Raw genomic sequence first — 16,218 nt, forward strand, 5'->3', positions numbered from 1 at the left:
ACACAGCAGCGTGGTGTGCTAGTCGGAACCACGGGCTCCAGGTCAGGCCAGCCTGGGCTGGGTCCTGGCTTTGCTTATTAGCCACGTGACCAGAGCCAGAGACTTCATCCCGGTAAGCCTCAGTTTGCTGGAAATGGGGATAATTATGACCCCACTATCCTCCACACCCCAACTTCATAGAGCTGTTGGGAGGCTTAAGTGAGATATTACGGTGCCTGGCACACGGTATGGACCCAAAAGAGAATTGTTCTCATTACTACCAGTGTGCAAAGGAATTGATACGTCATTTTTTTTTAAGTGTTAAGAAAACAATAATTTCCTTCCAAGGAGGAAGGGATCATTTGCAGGAATAGTTGGCCAAAGTGTAAATGCTGAGGACACAGCAGCTTCAGCTTATTAAGTGCACCAGAGGACCAATTCAAGAAGGTAAAGAAAAACCCTAGTTTGAGGGAGAAATAAGTCCGCTCAGAGGAAACTGAGCAGGGCTCGGGTGTGATGGAACAGTTCAAGATGTTCACCAGGGGGACAGTTTAAAACTGTTCCCAAAACACAGGTTCCTCTCAAGTACACACACTCCAAGTCAGAATGGGTGTCACCAGAAAAAACATTATTTTTAGAAAACATAAAGCAAATTATTGTCATTTCTAAAAAGTACACATCTCACGTGTTACAGTTCAATGGAAAATGACTACCTCTGGTGTGGCAGGTGATCTGTCTGGGAGTCATTTCTGACTGCTGCTGTAGGGGACGAAAAAGAGAGAGGCTGAAAACCCTACTGCAATCTCTCTGATCAGCCACCCTCACCCCACTCCCTAATCTCACAAGTTTCTGTGCTGACTGCACAGTTCAAAATCAACTTTATTTATTTATATATTTCTTTACTTTTAGGCCATGCCGCTCGGCACGTGGGATCTTAGCTCCCCGACCAGGGATCGAACCCGAGCCCTCTGCCTTAGAAGCACGGAGGCTTAACCACTGGACCACCAGGGAAGTCCCTCAAAGTCAACTTTAAACCAAGCTTCCTAAAAGGGGCCTAATTATGCTCTCTGGTTGGTTACTGTACCTGTTCCTTCACCAAATGCAATTGAACATACTGCCTCTCTGGAATACTCCCCCCCTTTTACCAATTAACTTTTATCAACTCCCTAACATTTATAATGTGCCAGAGAAATAAATAAGATTCATTTAGCATTCCTGTGGCTCCTTGTTCTCCTGTATTAAATGGGGGGGGGGCGGAAATACATTCTTTCATCTCAAGCCCAACACAGATTGCAGCAGGGAATCGTTTTTAAGAGCTCGACATCCCTAACCAAAGTCACCAATTGCCAAGTGTGACATTTAAGACCCTCCCCCAGCCTCATCCCACTACTGGGTTTTTATCGAATCTTACTTTTGAGTTTAAAGTTACACGAAAATTACACTTGTATTCCCTGTACCTGTTTGATATGCACAGACCACATTCATTGTATCGAGAGCGTTAATGGTTTACCTCTAGGGAATGCACGTCAAACAGATGTGTGACCCGGGGCTGGTGGTCCCGCTCATCCTCCAAAGACGAGGTAATGACATGGAATAACTCATGAGCGTCCTGTCAAAGGGCAAAGCATTCTTCAGAGCGGCCCGAAGAGGCCGCGGCAACGTCAGAACCACCCCTGTGTGGACCACCAGGAAGACCCCCTATGGCTAAGGTGGGCAGAATTTGCTTCCCACCATCTCAAGGCCCAGTGCGTTAAATGGAAATGGTTACATCCTAGACATTTTCACCAGTAAAGGCCCTCAAGTGAGAGGCCCAAGGAGAGAGAGAAGGAACGAATGCTGGGTGGGCAGGCTTCACGCTGATCCGAGCCATCTCTGAGCCTGTTTTAGCTTTACTGAGAGGGCTCTGACCTCTGCTCTACCTGACTACTGTTTTGTTTTCACTGTGGTAAAACACTCATCCAATTTAAGCTTTTTAAGTGTACAGCTCATTGGCATTAAGCACATTCACACTTGTGCTCCCATCACCACCGTCCATCTTCAGAACTTTTTTCGTCTTCCCAAATGGAAACTCCACGCCCACCAAACACCAACTCCCCAATCCCCCGCGCCCCTCGGCACCCACCGCTCTGCTCTGCTGTCTATGGGTTCCGCTTATATCCTCAGGTAAGCGGAATCACACCGTATCTGTCCTTTTGTGACTGACTTGTTTCACTTAGCACCATATGCCGATTCAGCTATGACGTAGCACAGAATTCCCTTCCTTTCAAAGGCTGAGTAATACTCCACTATGCACACCTATCACATCTTGTTTATCCATCAGCCATCCATGGGCAGGTGAGCTGCTTCCGCCTTTCAGCTGTCGTGAATGATGCTGCTGTGAACCGGGCTACACAAAATATCTGAGTCCCTGCTTTCAGCTCTTACAGGCGTACACCCAGAGCAGAATTGCTGCCTCATGTGGCAGGGGACTATTTTTTAAGGATCAACTCAAACGCCCCTCTCCCCAAAAGCCAAAGCCACCCCGACTCTCCTGGGATGGGCAGCCCGTCCCCCCTGAACTCTGATGCGGCTGATACTCACTGGGCTGCCACTCTTGGCTCCGTCCACAGTCACCAGAGTGATCTGTTTCTAAAGGCAAATGACTTTTCTCTTCTGCTTTCAACCTCCCGATGGCCTCAACTGCTGCAGTGAACGGCTCCCTTCTTAGCTGGCTGGCCAGCCCTGACACGCCCCGGCCCTAGAACCTTCTCCCCTCCCTGCCGCGCCCCAGCCCCTGGCCTTCTCTTGCTCCCTGAATGTGCCAAGCCGGCTCCCACCTCAGACCTGGGTCTTTCCCGCGCCCGGGTCTTCACGCCTTCACGCGGCCGCCTCTCTCTCATCCTTCAGGGCTCCTCAGGGAACCCTCCGTCACCAGCCCTCCCTGACCTAACCTCACCCCCGGCCATTCAGCAGCGGCCCCACAGGCTCTCCCTCCAAACCACCCGCTGAATCCCTGAGGTCTCTCCACTGCCCTGCCTCAGCCCCAGCCTGAGCTGGACCCTCCCCGGCCTGGGTGTCTGCACGCCGCCAGCTTTCCTCTCTGCTCCCGTCCTGCCCCCCTGCACCCCTCCTGTACACAGAGGCCGGCGTGGTCCTGTTCACATGTTAGGTCCGGCCAAAGCGGTCCCCTGCCAATGCTCCGAGTGGCTCCCCCTGCACGCAGAGCAGAAGCCCAGCTCCAGCCCTCGGCCTCCCAGGCCCTGCAGTCCCCACAGCCCCCTCTCCTCCACTGCTTGCCCTGCCCTTCCTGCCCTTCTCAACTCTGTGTCCTTGCAGCTGCTTGAGGCTTTTGCCCTGGCTCTGCTCCTCCGGCTGGCACGCTGCGCCCACAGCACCCCGGGCCTCGCTCCTCTTTAGACTCCAGGTCTCAGCTGAAACCTCAGGTCTCTAGAGAAGCCGCCCCCTCTAAAGGAGTCCCCCTGCCGCTTTCCTCTCACCGCCAGTCCTCCCGCACTTTCTCACATCACCTTCTTAGCACATGTTAAAGTTACCTGTGGGTGGTCTGCAGCCCCACCCTCACTACACCGCGAGCTCCTTGAGCACAGGGCCCCTGCAAGTCACGCTCGATACTACCACCCAGCGCCCTCAGCAGGCCCTTCCCGAGGTCGGCGTTCAATAAGCATCTGTTGCACATGTAAATGAATCCCCTCTGAGGCTGTGACCAGCAGTTGGCGAGAGAGTGATGGAGAGTCCAAGGTAAGTAAGGCGAGGCTCTTGCCCTCAGGGACTCACAACCCAGGGGCAGACATGGCAGCCTCGCTACTATCTAGCAGTGCAATGCTATGGCCCTGTTATGACCAGTGAGCCCTGGACATGGAGCTGAGGGAGGATCATCTCTTCCTGCAAGGCTCGGGGAGCCTTGACAGACCAGGCATCTGGGCCAGCCCATGAAGCATGAGCAAGGGTTCACCACAGAGAAAAATCCCAAGACAGGATGGAGTCGGATCCAAAACCTATTCTGTCACCGTCAGCCATGTGATTACTTGGCCTTGAGAAAAGGAACAGTATCGCAGAAGAGCTGAAGAGCAGCCACTTTAGCGCCGGACTGGCTTGAATCCTGGCTCTGTCACTCAAATAGCTGTGTGACTTTGGGCAAGTCACTTGGCTGCTCTGAACCTCAGTGTTCTCATCTGTAAAATGGGGATAGTAACAGTAACTCCTTACAGGGCTGTGGTGAGGATTCAATCAGATAATTCACATACCTGGCCCAAAGCACCCCACAGCTCTAGCTTTAGACACTGAAAAGTGGTTGGATGACCAGATCATTAATAGTGAAGGTGTGGACAAGGCCCCATGCTAGATACTCTGGGTACCTTCAAAGAGGAACAGAACCAGAGACAGACAGACATGCTTTCTCCTTCCCATACATACTACGGCACTCTGCGGCTCAGTGTCAGACACTGGAAATACTCCCCAGGAGCAACTGGGACTTAAGTGGGTCCTTGACAGAAGAGCAGGACTTAGAAAAGGAATGTGGGCAAAGAATGTCGCCTGTCATATCAGTAAACAAAGGACGTTGCTGGCCACCAAAGCATCAGCTCCTGCAGCCGCTCCCTACTGTGTCCTCTGAGGGGATTCAAGATGGAGAAAAGCAGGATACCGGCCCTAGACAGCTAAGGGGCATCTCGAAGGAATGATTTCAATGAACTCAGACACTTGCATCTTCCCTTACACAGAAAAATGCTAAATTCATTAACTTGACATGTCTGTTTTTTCTTAATTAACAGTAATCTTCTTTTGTTCTGACTACCTGTTTTTGTTTTTGTTGATTTTGCAAACACTTGATATATCCTGCTCCTCCCTTACCTCTTGGGAGCAGTCCCTCAGAGCTATCTGAGAGGCTGCCTCCCGGGCTTAAGTCCTCAGGACGTCTGTCAAATAAAACCTAATTCTCAACTTTGAGGCTGTGCATTTTTTTTTCAGCCGACAGGTATCTGATATTAAGGACTAAATCTCAGTCACTGTCTCAGTTTAGAGAAATGTAAAATGTAGCTAAATAATTCCAGTTACCAGAGGAGGGTTTAAAAAGTATTCTCTAAATGGAAAAATATTTCAACATATAATGGATCAGTCGAGAAGCACTGTTAAGAAAGTATAGGATACTCTCAACGTCGTGTTTAAGAAGTAACACATACATGGCTTCAGATGGAAGTGGAAACAGAGATCATCTCTAAAGAAGAGGGGAGAGAGGAAGCCTTCCCGCCTCACTTCTCCGTTTTTACATGCCTCCTGCTTCAGCCCCACAGTTTTGGGAGCCCAGGGGCTCTGGTCCAGGGGCTCCCTGGGGGAGGCAGAAGCAGCCAACCCAACGCTGGCCAGGGCCAGCCAGGAAATGTGGCGGCGGGGATGGACCGCCGGAAGTGTACACCAACGGAAGTGGAAGTTTTGGTCCCTAGAGCTTCACTCTCTCAGCCTCAGCCTCGTCCTCTGGGGAAGAGGAGGAGGGTGGCCAGTACCAAAGAAGACAAGGAAGCTGTAGTCGTGGAAAAGGGGGGTGGGAGTGGCTGGAGGAAGGCCCTGGGACTGCATATGACAGCTGCTCAAGGTTTGCGGCCACTTTAAGCCAGCTTCCGAAGACTGATTTTTTTTTAATGAAGGTATAGTCTAGAAAAGAGTCTCACCCAAACCTCTGAGCCTCTAAGGTAAAGCCACCTGCTTCTCTCTAATAGGCCCCAGATGTCCCCACCATCCACTGAAATGCAAAGTCACTCAGGAACTAAAAAGATTTTCCCTCTTTGGCAGCTGTGTGCTCACGCTCTATCCTGTGAACCTTCCCTCTCCCCTGATTGCGAGAGCAGGAATAAAGTTCACAATCTGGTCTCGGGACACTAAGGCTGTCTAAAATGTCACAGAAATGTCCACGCAGGTCAGACAACTGCAAGGTCAATGCTGGCGTTTATTCTTCCCGCTGCAGCAATGCAGCTGTTTCTGGAGCTCAGGCCCCACCTCATTAGCGGGAAAGATTCTCCAAGGAAACCTGCTTTGAATGTTGTGTTCACCTGCTCTTCAAACGAAGAGATCTGCCATCTGTACATTCTTAAGACGTCCAACAAGCAGCTTGCATCCAAGACCTCTTCATCAGTGACTTCTTGGCAGGATAAAGCTGGGAACGAAAAAGGTAGCACGGTTATTAAGTGAACCAGCATGACAACCAACCAGAAAAGCTGCACAGCACAGCGTGTCAGAGCTAATTAATAACGTAAGGGCTGTAAAATTCGCCTTGGAATCGTGTCTCTTTCATTATTCTTCCTTGTAGTCTTACCCAGTGCTTCGTACACTAGCAGACACTTCGTGTTTGTCGAATGAAGGTAATGTTTCATGAGGCTGTACCATTTAAATGAAGTAATTGACTTTCAGATATCTGAATTACTATCATCAATATAGATTTACTGTTGCAGGATTTGTAGTGAATACAATGATTTTAACTCACAACTCTGAGGGACAGGGGGGCCTTTAAACAACCAGCCTTTAAACAACCATCTGGTCCAACCCTACACTCACCGCCCTAACCCCTCTCTACAGGACTCTCTCCTGTGGCCATAAGGCCTTCTCTTGGATTTGTTTGCATTTGAGTTTCTGATTATCACCGCAAAGCATCAAGCTCTATGAGGCAGCCTGAAATGGTCTTCTGAGTGGTTTACTTTTCAATCAAGGTAGAATCAAGCCTAATAGACAAAAATAAAAGTCTGATGGGCTTATGAATTTATATTACAATTACATCTAGATGGGGGTTGGCAAACTTTTTCTGTAAGGGGTCAGCTAGTAAACATTTTAGGCTTTGCAGGTGTCTGTAGCAACTACTCATCTCTGCCCATGTAGCACAAAAAGCAGCCATAGGCGACAGATAAGTAATATGTAATATTACATATTACATAAATAATATGTAATATTACATATTACATAGATAATATGTAAACAAATGACCATGGCTGTGTTTCAATAAAACTTTATTCACAAAAACAGGCGGTGGGACTTCCCTGGTGGTGCAGTGGTTAAGAATCCGCCTGCCAATGCAGGGGACATGGGTTCGAGCCCTGGTCCGGGAAGATCCCACATGCCACGGAACAACTAAGCCCGTGAGCCACAACTACTGAAGTCCGCGCACCTAGAGCCTGCGCTCCACAACGAGAAGCCACTGCAATGAGAAGCCCGCGCACCGCTACTAAGAGTAGCCCCCGCTCGCCGCAACTATAGAAAGCCCATGCGCAGCAACAAAGACCCAATGCAGCCAAAAATAAATAAATAAAGTTATTAAAAAAAAAAACAGGCGGTAGGCCAAATTTGGCCCAAGGGCCATAGTTCGTTAATTCCTGATCTTGACCACCCCCCGTCCCACAGCATATTATGGACCAGTATATCACACTGGGCCAGTGCTGCTAGTGCAGAGGAGACAAAAATACAGCAGCCTGCCCTCTCAGTGCAGTTTCTGGGAGCTCAGTGATTCTCCAGATAAACTAAGCCAGCCTGTTTCTCCTCCTTGATTTGCAGTCAGGGAACTTGAGAGATAGCTCTGAATACTTCAGACTCTGACTCTGGAGGGTCTGAACACTGCCAACGCCACCCCTCTCAGAACATGGCTGGTGCCGTGGGTGGTGACCTGCGGTGGAGAAGCAGCAGCGTTGGCAGCCAGTAGCCAGTCATCAGTGCAAAATAAACCCTGAGGTCAGACCTTTACCCTCCAGTATGAAGGAGACCCGTCAGGAGAGGTCCTGTTCCTTCCTTCTTCCTCCTACATTCCGAGGCAGCCCTTCTGTTAGCTTTTACCCTCCCAAGGAAAATCTGAATGTCCCCTTCAGCCCAATTTTGCCTAAAATGCTGTGTGGCAATGTGGCAATGTCTACTAATTTTCATATCCTACAATCCAGCAGTATGACTTTCCCAGGATCTACCTCAGGAAAAGAGGTGCCTATGTGCACGATGGGCATGTACAAGGATGTTCACTGCAGCCTGTTTATGTAGACAAGGCACCGGAAGCAAATGGCTAATTAAACCGGGATATCTTGCGATTATGGATGCTATGCAGCTGTAAAGGTGTGTGACGTTTGTAAATCACATGTTTGATAAGGGCTTGAGTCCCAAAATATATAAGGAACTCCTAAAACTCAACAACAACAAAAATACAGAAAACCAAATTAAAAAATGGACAAAAGATCTGAATAGACGTTTCATAAAAAAAACACAAAAACCCCTAGAAATGGCCAATAAACACATGAAAAGGTGCTCAACATAACCTATGATTAGGGAAATGCAAATCAACACCACAATGAGATATCACTTTCACACTCATCAAAAAGACAAGGGGCTTCCCTGGTGGCGCAGTGGTTCAGAGTCCGCCTGCCGATGCAGGGGACACGGGTTCATGCCCCGGTCCGGGAAGAACCCACATGCCGCGGAGCGGCTGGGCCCGTGAGCCATGGCCGCTGAGCCTGCGCGTCTGGAGCCTGTGCTCCGCAACGGGAGGGGCCACAACAGTGAGAGGCCCGCGTACCGCAAAAAAAAAAAAAAAAGACAATAACAAGTGCTGGTGAGGATGTGGAGAGCTGGAACATCTGTGCACTGCTGGTGGGAATGTAACATGCCAAGGCTGCTGTGGAATGCAGTATGGTGATTCCTCAAAATAGTAAACAGAATTACCATTTGATCCAGCAATTCCACTTCTGGGTCTATACCCCCCAAAGTTAAAAGCACGGGCTTGAACAGATATCTGTATACCAGTCTCCACAGCAGCATTATTCACAATGGCCAAAAGGTGGAAACAACCCAAGCATCCACTGACCTATAAATGGATAAACAAAATGTAGTGTGTATATACATACATATACACACACAGCGGAATATTACTCACATCCAGCCTTAAAAAGGAGTGAAATTCTGACACATGCTACAATGTGGATGAACCTCAAGGACATTATGCTAAGTGAAACAAACCAGACATAAAAGGACAAATATTGTATGATTCCACTTAAATAGGGTACATAGTCAAACTCATAGAGACAGAAAATAGAATAGTAGTTACCAGGGTCTGGGGGTAGTGGAAACTGGAAAGTTATTGTTTAATGGATACAGAGTTGCAACACGGGAAGATGCAAGCTTTCTGGAGATGAATAGTGGTCATGGTTGCACAACAATGTGAATATACTTAATACTACAGAACTGTTTACTTGAAAATGGTTATGGTGGTAAGTTTTACATTATGAATATTTTACCTCAAATATTTATTTATTTATTTATTATTTGTTTATTTATTTTAATTTTGGCTGCATGTGGCCTTCGTTTCTGCACACGGGCTTTCTCTAGTTGTGGAGAGCGGGGGCTACTCTTCGTTGTGGTGCGCGGGTTTCTCATCGCAGTGGTTTCTCTTGTTGTGGAGCACGGGCTCTAGGCACGCGGGCTTCAGTAGTTGTGGTGCACGGGCTTAGTTGCTCTGTGGCATGTGGGATCTTCCCGGACCAGGGCTCAAACCCGTGTCCCCTGCATTGGCAGGCAGATTCTTAACCACTGCGCCACCAGGGAAGCCCCTTCACCTCAATTTTTAAAAATGGGCAAAGGATATGAGTTGGCAGTTCACAGAAGACAAAATACATGAGACCAGTAAACTCACAAAAAGAAAAAAAAAACGGTGAATGAGGCAGAGCTACAAGTAATGAAATGGCCATTTTTCTAATACATATCATGTTATTTGGTCATAAACAAACAAAACAATATATCATTTCTGTGGGTATTTAGAAACATAGTTAAATGCACAGAAAGTGGTTTGGAAGGTTACACTTATCTTTTACTTTTGGGAAGGAAGGAAGGGAGCGGGTAGTGATAAAGAGAATTTTAGCCTTATTTGTAATGCTTTAATTTTTCAACAAGAAGAATTTACTCATGAATTGCTTATATAATGAAAAACTATTTCTAAAAACCAAGATAAAAGACACTGAGAAGCAGAAGCAGAGAAGGAAGAATATAATGGGAGGACAACACCTAACCCTACATTATGACACCTATGTGGACGTGTCAGTTCTTCACACAGTCTTTGGGATGGTATGTTTTTTTTTTCAACAGGGCAGTAAAAGAAATTACTTTCAAGTTGCCTCTTCTTTTTTTTTCAAGTTGCCTCTTATACAGAAGAGCAGAACTTACTTTTCATACAGGTTTCTGTGTCAAGCTGAGATCATACCTCAGTGAAGCAATATTTAGCTGAGTGTTTTTAAAATCCAATTTTTTTTCTGACTGTGTAATACACACTTATTATTGAAAGTTTTTTTTTCATGTTTTTAAACTGTCACCTGCACCATGCCAAAATAGCCATGGCTAACATTTTGGCTTTTTCTGTCCAGCCTTTATCTGTGGAAATTTTTGCTTTGGCTGAAGTAAAATTATACCATATTTCGTACCCCACTCTTTCAAACTTAATAGGATAGCCTATGCCCTCTCCCAAATTAAAAACAAAACAAACATTTCATAAAGATGATTCTTAATGGCTATGCAACATTCCATTGATTGCTTAATCATTCTACTGCTGGATAACCATATTCTTTCCTTTTTCCCCCCCTTACCACTAGGTGTTGGAGATCTTTGCACATATAGTCGGCCATCCATACCCACTGGTTCAGCATCCTCAGATTCAACCAAGGATTGAAAATACTAAGGAAGGGAACCCTGGCGGTCCACTGGTTAAGACTCCGCGCTTCCACTGCCAGGGGCCCAGGTTCAATCCCTAGTCGGGGAACTAAGATCCCGCTGCACAGTGCAGCCCCCAAAAAAGAAAATACTCAGGAAAACAAATTCCAGAAAGTTCCCCAAAGCAAAATTTGAATTTGCCAGGCACCGGCAACTACTGACGTAGCATTTACATTGGATCAGGTATTATAAGTAGCATAGAGATGATTTAAAGCTTATGGGAGGATGTGCAGAGGTTATACACAAACACTACACCATTTCATATAAGGGACTTGAGCATCTGCAGACTTTGGTATCTGCGTGTGGGGTGGTCCAGATGCTACAGGAGGAAACCCAGCTCTACAGTCAAAAAAAGTGGTTTCAAAATGAAGTTAGATTGGTGGCTTCCTAAAACCTTTACCAAGCCCGTGCACACTGTGACTCTCCAAGCTCGGGGCCAGTATTGGGCCATTCCCACACTTGTTTGCCCTGAGAACTCCACTGCAGGCTAGTGTAAATCATCATCCACCAATTACTTGGTCAAACGGTACTGAACATTTTGCAAGCTATTACTGTGTGGTTCCACTGTTTTCCAGAAAGGCTGCCCCAAGTTACGCCACCACCAGCATTTATGGACGTGTCACCCAACAGCTAGCTGGTCAGGATTGTGGATTTTCCAATCTTTGCTGACAGGCCAAAAAATGGTACCTCACTATTATGTTATTTATATTTCTTTGATGATGGCCAAATTGCTTATTTTGTTTGTTAGATGCATTCTGTATCTATCTCAATACAATCTGTATTATGTCTTTTGTGAATTACCTTACTTCCTAGGCTAAGACACTTTTTGTTTTTAAACTTTGATGTTTGTGAAACCAGAGTACTTCTTACAGTCAAAATGCTTAAATGGAAGTGGATTTTTCTCCTTCCCTAAAAAGCTGTTACTAAACTGACAAGTTTTAAAATAAACGATTACAGCTTTGATTTTAAAAAAAAACACCTGTCTCTAACTATTGGGCCCTTAGTGCTTTTATCATAATGATAGGTATGATCTTTTTCTACATAAAGGCCATTAACCTTTTGCCTGCCATCTGGGCTGCTGCTCTGAAAATGCACAGCACGCCCTTTACATTTCCAGGTAGGTACCTTTCAAGAGATGCAACAGTGTCAAGGACAAGCGCTGGTGTTGGGGGGACTCCTCCTGACCCCTGGTGTACTGGGTGGTGAACTCTTCCAGCCACTTGATGAAGGTGGGGCAGGCAGACAGGCCTTGCAGCAGGGAGTTCATGAAGCAGGTGTTCCCCAGGTTGACAAGGCCAGGCACAAGCCCTAAAAAAGTGGGGGGAACAAGAGAACAGCGCATCGCATTGGACCATCTCCTTTATCTTCTCCCATTTGGGACCCAGAATTCCTGCACCGTGGCCTTGGATTGAAAACCCCTACCTCAGAAAGTCCTCATCCACAGAGAGCTGGGGGCCAGGCATCCTGTCCTAGCCGAGGCCCAGTCCTACCACTGCTCCTTCAGGAGACCGTAAGCCGCAGAAGGACAAGTCCGGGCCGCGTGTGACTACTGAAATGCACCAGAGTGTCTGGCACAGCCTGGTTTCCATTGAATGTTCAGAAACACTTAGTAACCTCTCTCTCTCTTTCTCTCCCTCACTCTCTCTCTTCTTTGTTAAGAAAGCAATGTTTCTCACAACAGAAGGAAACAATTGTTCTGTTCCTGTTCCCCAGGACAATGATTTTGTTCTTATAATCAGTGGGAAAGACACCACTACTGCCATTCTGATCAGTCCTTCTGCAAAGAGATCAACAAAATCTGACATACTTCCCTCTTCCGCTGAAATTAAAAAACAAAAACAAACAAAAAAAACTTTTTATTATGAGAGCTCTCAAACATGCACAAAAGAAGAGTAGATATCTAATGAACCCCAGTTACAACCATCCCCAGAATTAACAGTGATCAACATTTTGCTACACCTGTCCCTTTTATGTATTTATTTATTTTGGCTGAATTTTAATCAATATAAGTAGAGCAACACTGACAAAGGGGGGCATTTTTAAAAATAAGGAAATAGATTTTTGTGTTAGTGAAGAAACAAACTTGAAACATTTACTAGTGACTAGCAGCTATTCAGTGAAAGCACAAAGGCGTCACTCTATTAGGCAGCTGTACAACTGAAAAACACAATGGCCATAGCAATGAGAACACTTAGACAATCAAGCCACTTGAAATTTTTCATTACGAAGCATGTCTCAAACTCATGACCTTAGTGCGGGTGAAATATAAATCTTTTTACTACGGGGTATAACATAATGAGTCATTAAAATTAACTTCTGTTTAAAAGAAAGTACTACTGACAAAATTGAAGATACAAGAGAACCAAAAATGTCTTCCCCTTTCTGTACTGTTTTTAAACAATAAGAGTTTGGGTCCAGTCTATAGACCATGATCCAAAGGCTTCATTCTTACCTTTTCTACGCTTCTTTCTTTCTGTAATGGGACCCCAAATAACATATATTCCTGCTGCTAGCGCAGCGGCAATTCCACCTATAACACCCCAGTTCTTCATGAGTTTATATCTAAAAAAGAAAATAAGTTTACTGTCTTTCCTCATCACAAATGCAATATGTGTATATACAGGTACAGGTACACAGAAATAACATTTCATCAAAATAACCACTGTCCTGCCAAATACCTAGCTTTCAGATTAAAGTAATATACAGTATAGGATTATGTCTTGAAAATCAGCACATTTAGACATTAGGATTTGAAACCTAAGTCAGAGCACAACCTCCCCAGAGCCCCACCGGCCAGGGCTTTCCTCCTGCTCTGCCTCTCATTCTGCTGCCATACCGGTCGCCACCCCGGCCACAGCCAAGCTCCCACCCCAGGGCCTCTGCACTGCGTTCCCTCTGCCTCAGATGCTGTTTCCCCAGGTCCCACTGCTTGGCTCACTCCCTCCCCCTCCCTTCACTTCTAACAAACTACTAGAACCTGCACTCGTGGCCCTTTTACCCAGTTCTATGTTTTCTTTTTACCACAGAGCTCACCACCTTCCAACCTAACTTTCATTTATTCACCACGTTTATTTTCGGTCTCCCGCAACTGAAATGCAAAGTCCCCACGGGCAGGGATCTTTGTTTTACACACTAACATATCCCAAGTGTTTCCAAGTATTTAGATCACATAGTAGGTTCTTGATAATACTTATTGAATGACTGGGACCTGGAGAAATATAGAAATGGATTTATCTTTTAGGTTATTAAACGGGGTAAGGGAGAGGCATACAATAGTATAAAAGATCTTCTAAATATTTATTATATTACAGTTTTCTTCATTTGAGGCTTGACTCGAATACTGAAGTTATTCTTTTACTACAAATAAAGAAATTTCATCAGTAACTTAAAACACTGTCTTCATACACAGTTATGTATTTCCACTAAATAAGGCAACCAATATATGTACCTACATGTATCTGTGCAATATATACCTATATATATGTGTTAGCTACATATATGTGTGTGTGTGTATGTTTAAAATATTCTTATCCCCATGTGTGGATCATGTGAATATTGTTTTGACCTCAACTCAGTCAACATTAACTCAGGGAAGAGCCACTGGTAATACTAGTAACTCTGTCTACAACAACCAACATTTTTCCAGTGTCATGGCTGATGTGATACACAACTGATGACTGAATTTCAATTAAATCTTTGTTCTCCCAAGACAGTGGCGGTAGAATGCGCACAGAACTTGGTTAAGAAAGTAGAATTCCATAATCTGGTTCAGTTCTGGTACTGCTATTCCCTATGGTGTCACTGCACCTTCTAAGCCTCAGCTTCCTCATCTGTACAATGGGGACAATTGTGAGACCTACCTTACAGAATTATTGTAAAGACTGAATAGGTGCTAATGCATGGGGTGCATAGTAAGAGCTTAACAAATATTAGCTGCTGCAATTATCAAGTATTATAATCTCAGCTTCATTCATGAAAGTTATTCTTGAAGTTTCTTAATGCAACATTGTGCTGACTTTTACACAATAGGTATATTCACGTGAGGCCACGTGGATCTGAACTCATGTCTGTTGGGCTGCCAAGTCTGTGCTTCAAACCAGGAAGCTCATGGGGAAATTGAAGGACAGACTGTCAAAAGGATGGGAGAGAGGGCCTGCCTAGGTCCTAAGTAGGGCATGGATAAAAAACCCAGGGCCAACTCTGGAAACTCCACAACACGAGGAGAGTAGTGGGGCCTGGGAGTGAAAAGATCTGGCTTCTCCCCGCAGCTCTGCTATCAGCTCAGCTGTAGGACCACAGGCATGGCCACTGCAAGGCCCGTGTCCCAACTACAGAATGGGGGCACTGGACAGGATCGCCACTGAGGACTTCCAACCCTGGGATGATAAGCTCTTTAGACTGCTCCAGTTCCAGAGGGAGGAAGCTGACCTGAGCAATGGGTCTCAGTCATTTAGGGTCACGAAGGGGGCTTGGGCGGAGGGACGGAGCCACACTGCTCAGCTCTGAAGCCTAGAGCCCGAGGGAGGGTGGATAAGACAAGGGACATAGGGACACTGACAGGGTTGAGAACCCGTACTATTGGGGGTCCTAGCAGGAATGTGGGATCTTAACAGGACTGGGAGCCTTAACAGGTTAAGGGGTCCTGATTGGTTTGGGTGCCCTTGCAAGATAAGAAGCCACTAATTAGATTAGGGACCCATACAGACTAAGGGATCCCTGGCAAAAGTGTGTGCGGGGGTGTGACACGAAGACGGGTACTGACAAAGTGCGGGTGGGGGGCGCTAGCAAGCCCGCGGCACTTTACAGGGTTGTGAGAACCATGGCAGGACTGGGGAGCTTGACAGGTTGGGGAACCCTAGCAGGCCAGGTACTGACATGACTAGGGAGCCCAGAAGGATTGGGGGTATCTTGAAAGGATGAAGGGGTACGGTAAGGCCTGCGAGGCGCTGAGAGCTCCGAGGGGGCCATTGACAAGGCTGAGGATCCCTGCAAATTCTGGGGACAATGACAGGATTACAGGAGGCACTGGCAGGCGGAGGAGGGGGGTGGAGGGGGCACTGATAAAACTGGGAGCGCCAGCACAATTGGGGAGTGCCGACAGAATCGCCGTTGCCTGGAGGCCCTGGAGGCCCATCGCCCTTCCCGCCCCAAGGCCTGGGCCTCCAACACTTCGGGACGCAGAAACCTCTGGAATGCTCACTCCGGCCCCTGGGGACCCTTACTAGGGCGTGAAAGGGCCGCCACAGGCCAGCCTCGGTACCCTGGTTCCTCTGGTCCCGGCCTCCCCGGCCGTCCCGCCCCCCAAAGCTCACCTGACGGCCGCCCCGGTCCGTAGGAATCGCTGGATGGCCCTGTCGGCCGCGGTCATCGCCGCCTCAGCCCGGCAGCTCAGCATCGCGGCTGCGCGGGAGGCCTGCCGCCACCCCCGCCGCGATCTCCGCGGCCGGACCCAGGGCTGCGGGGACTCCCGACACGGCGGAACCCGCGGCCAAAGTCCCAGCTCCTCCGGGGAAGGTACACAGAAGGACGGGC

The 16,218-nt window shown here is 47.0% G+C and overlaps 1 protein-coding gene across 7 annotated transcripts in view; it reads right to left on the minus strand.

Annotated features, from left to right (window-relative positions):
• The window catches only part of USP30 (ubiquitin specific peptidase 30), a 28,463-nt gene extending 12,245 nt beyond the window's left edge, over nt 1–16,218 (minus strand). For 2 of the 7 annotated variants that reach the window (XR_002641588.2, XM_022550798.2), the window contains exons 1-5: nt 13,139–15,987; nt 11,812–11,994; nt 6,018–6,121; nt 1,490–1,588; nt 693–738 (exon numbers count right to left, since the gene is read on the minus strand). Coding sequence is in view for 6 of the 7 variants with exons in the window: in XM_022550798.2 (XP_022406506.2) it covers nt 693–738; nt 1,490–1,588; nt 6,018–6,121; nt 11,812–11,994; nt 13,139–13,337 (631 nt within the window). In the remaining variant the exon portion in view is untranslated. The other 5 variants (XM_022550800.3, XM_030764330.2, XM_022550799.2 and 2 more) reach the window with 5 other exon arrangements.

This window comes from Delphinapterus leucas, chromosome 14, assembly GCF_059928025.1.
Source record: "Delphinapterus leucas isolate spDelLeu-1000000601 "Yukka" chromosome 14, BTC_Dleu_Yukka2, whole genome shotgun sequence".
Taxonomy (NCBI): Eukaryota; Metazoa; Chordata; class Mammalia; order Artiodactyla; family Monodontidae; genus Delphinapterus; species Delphinapterus leucas.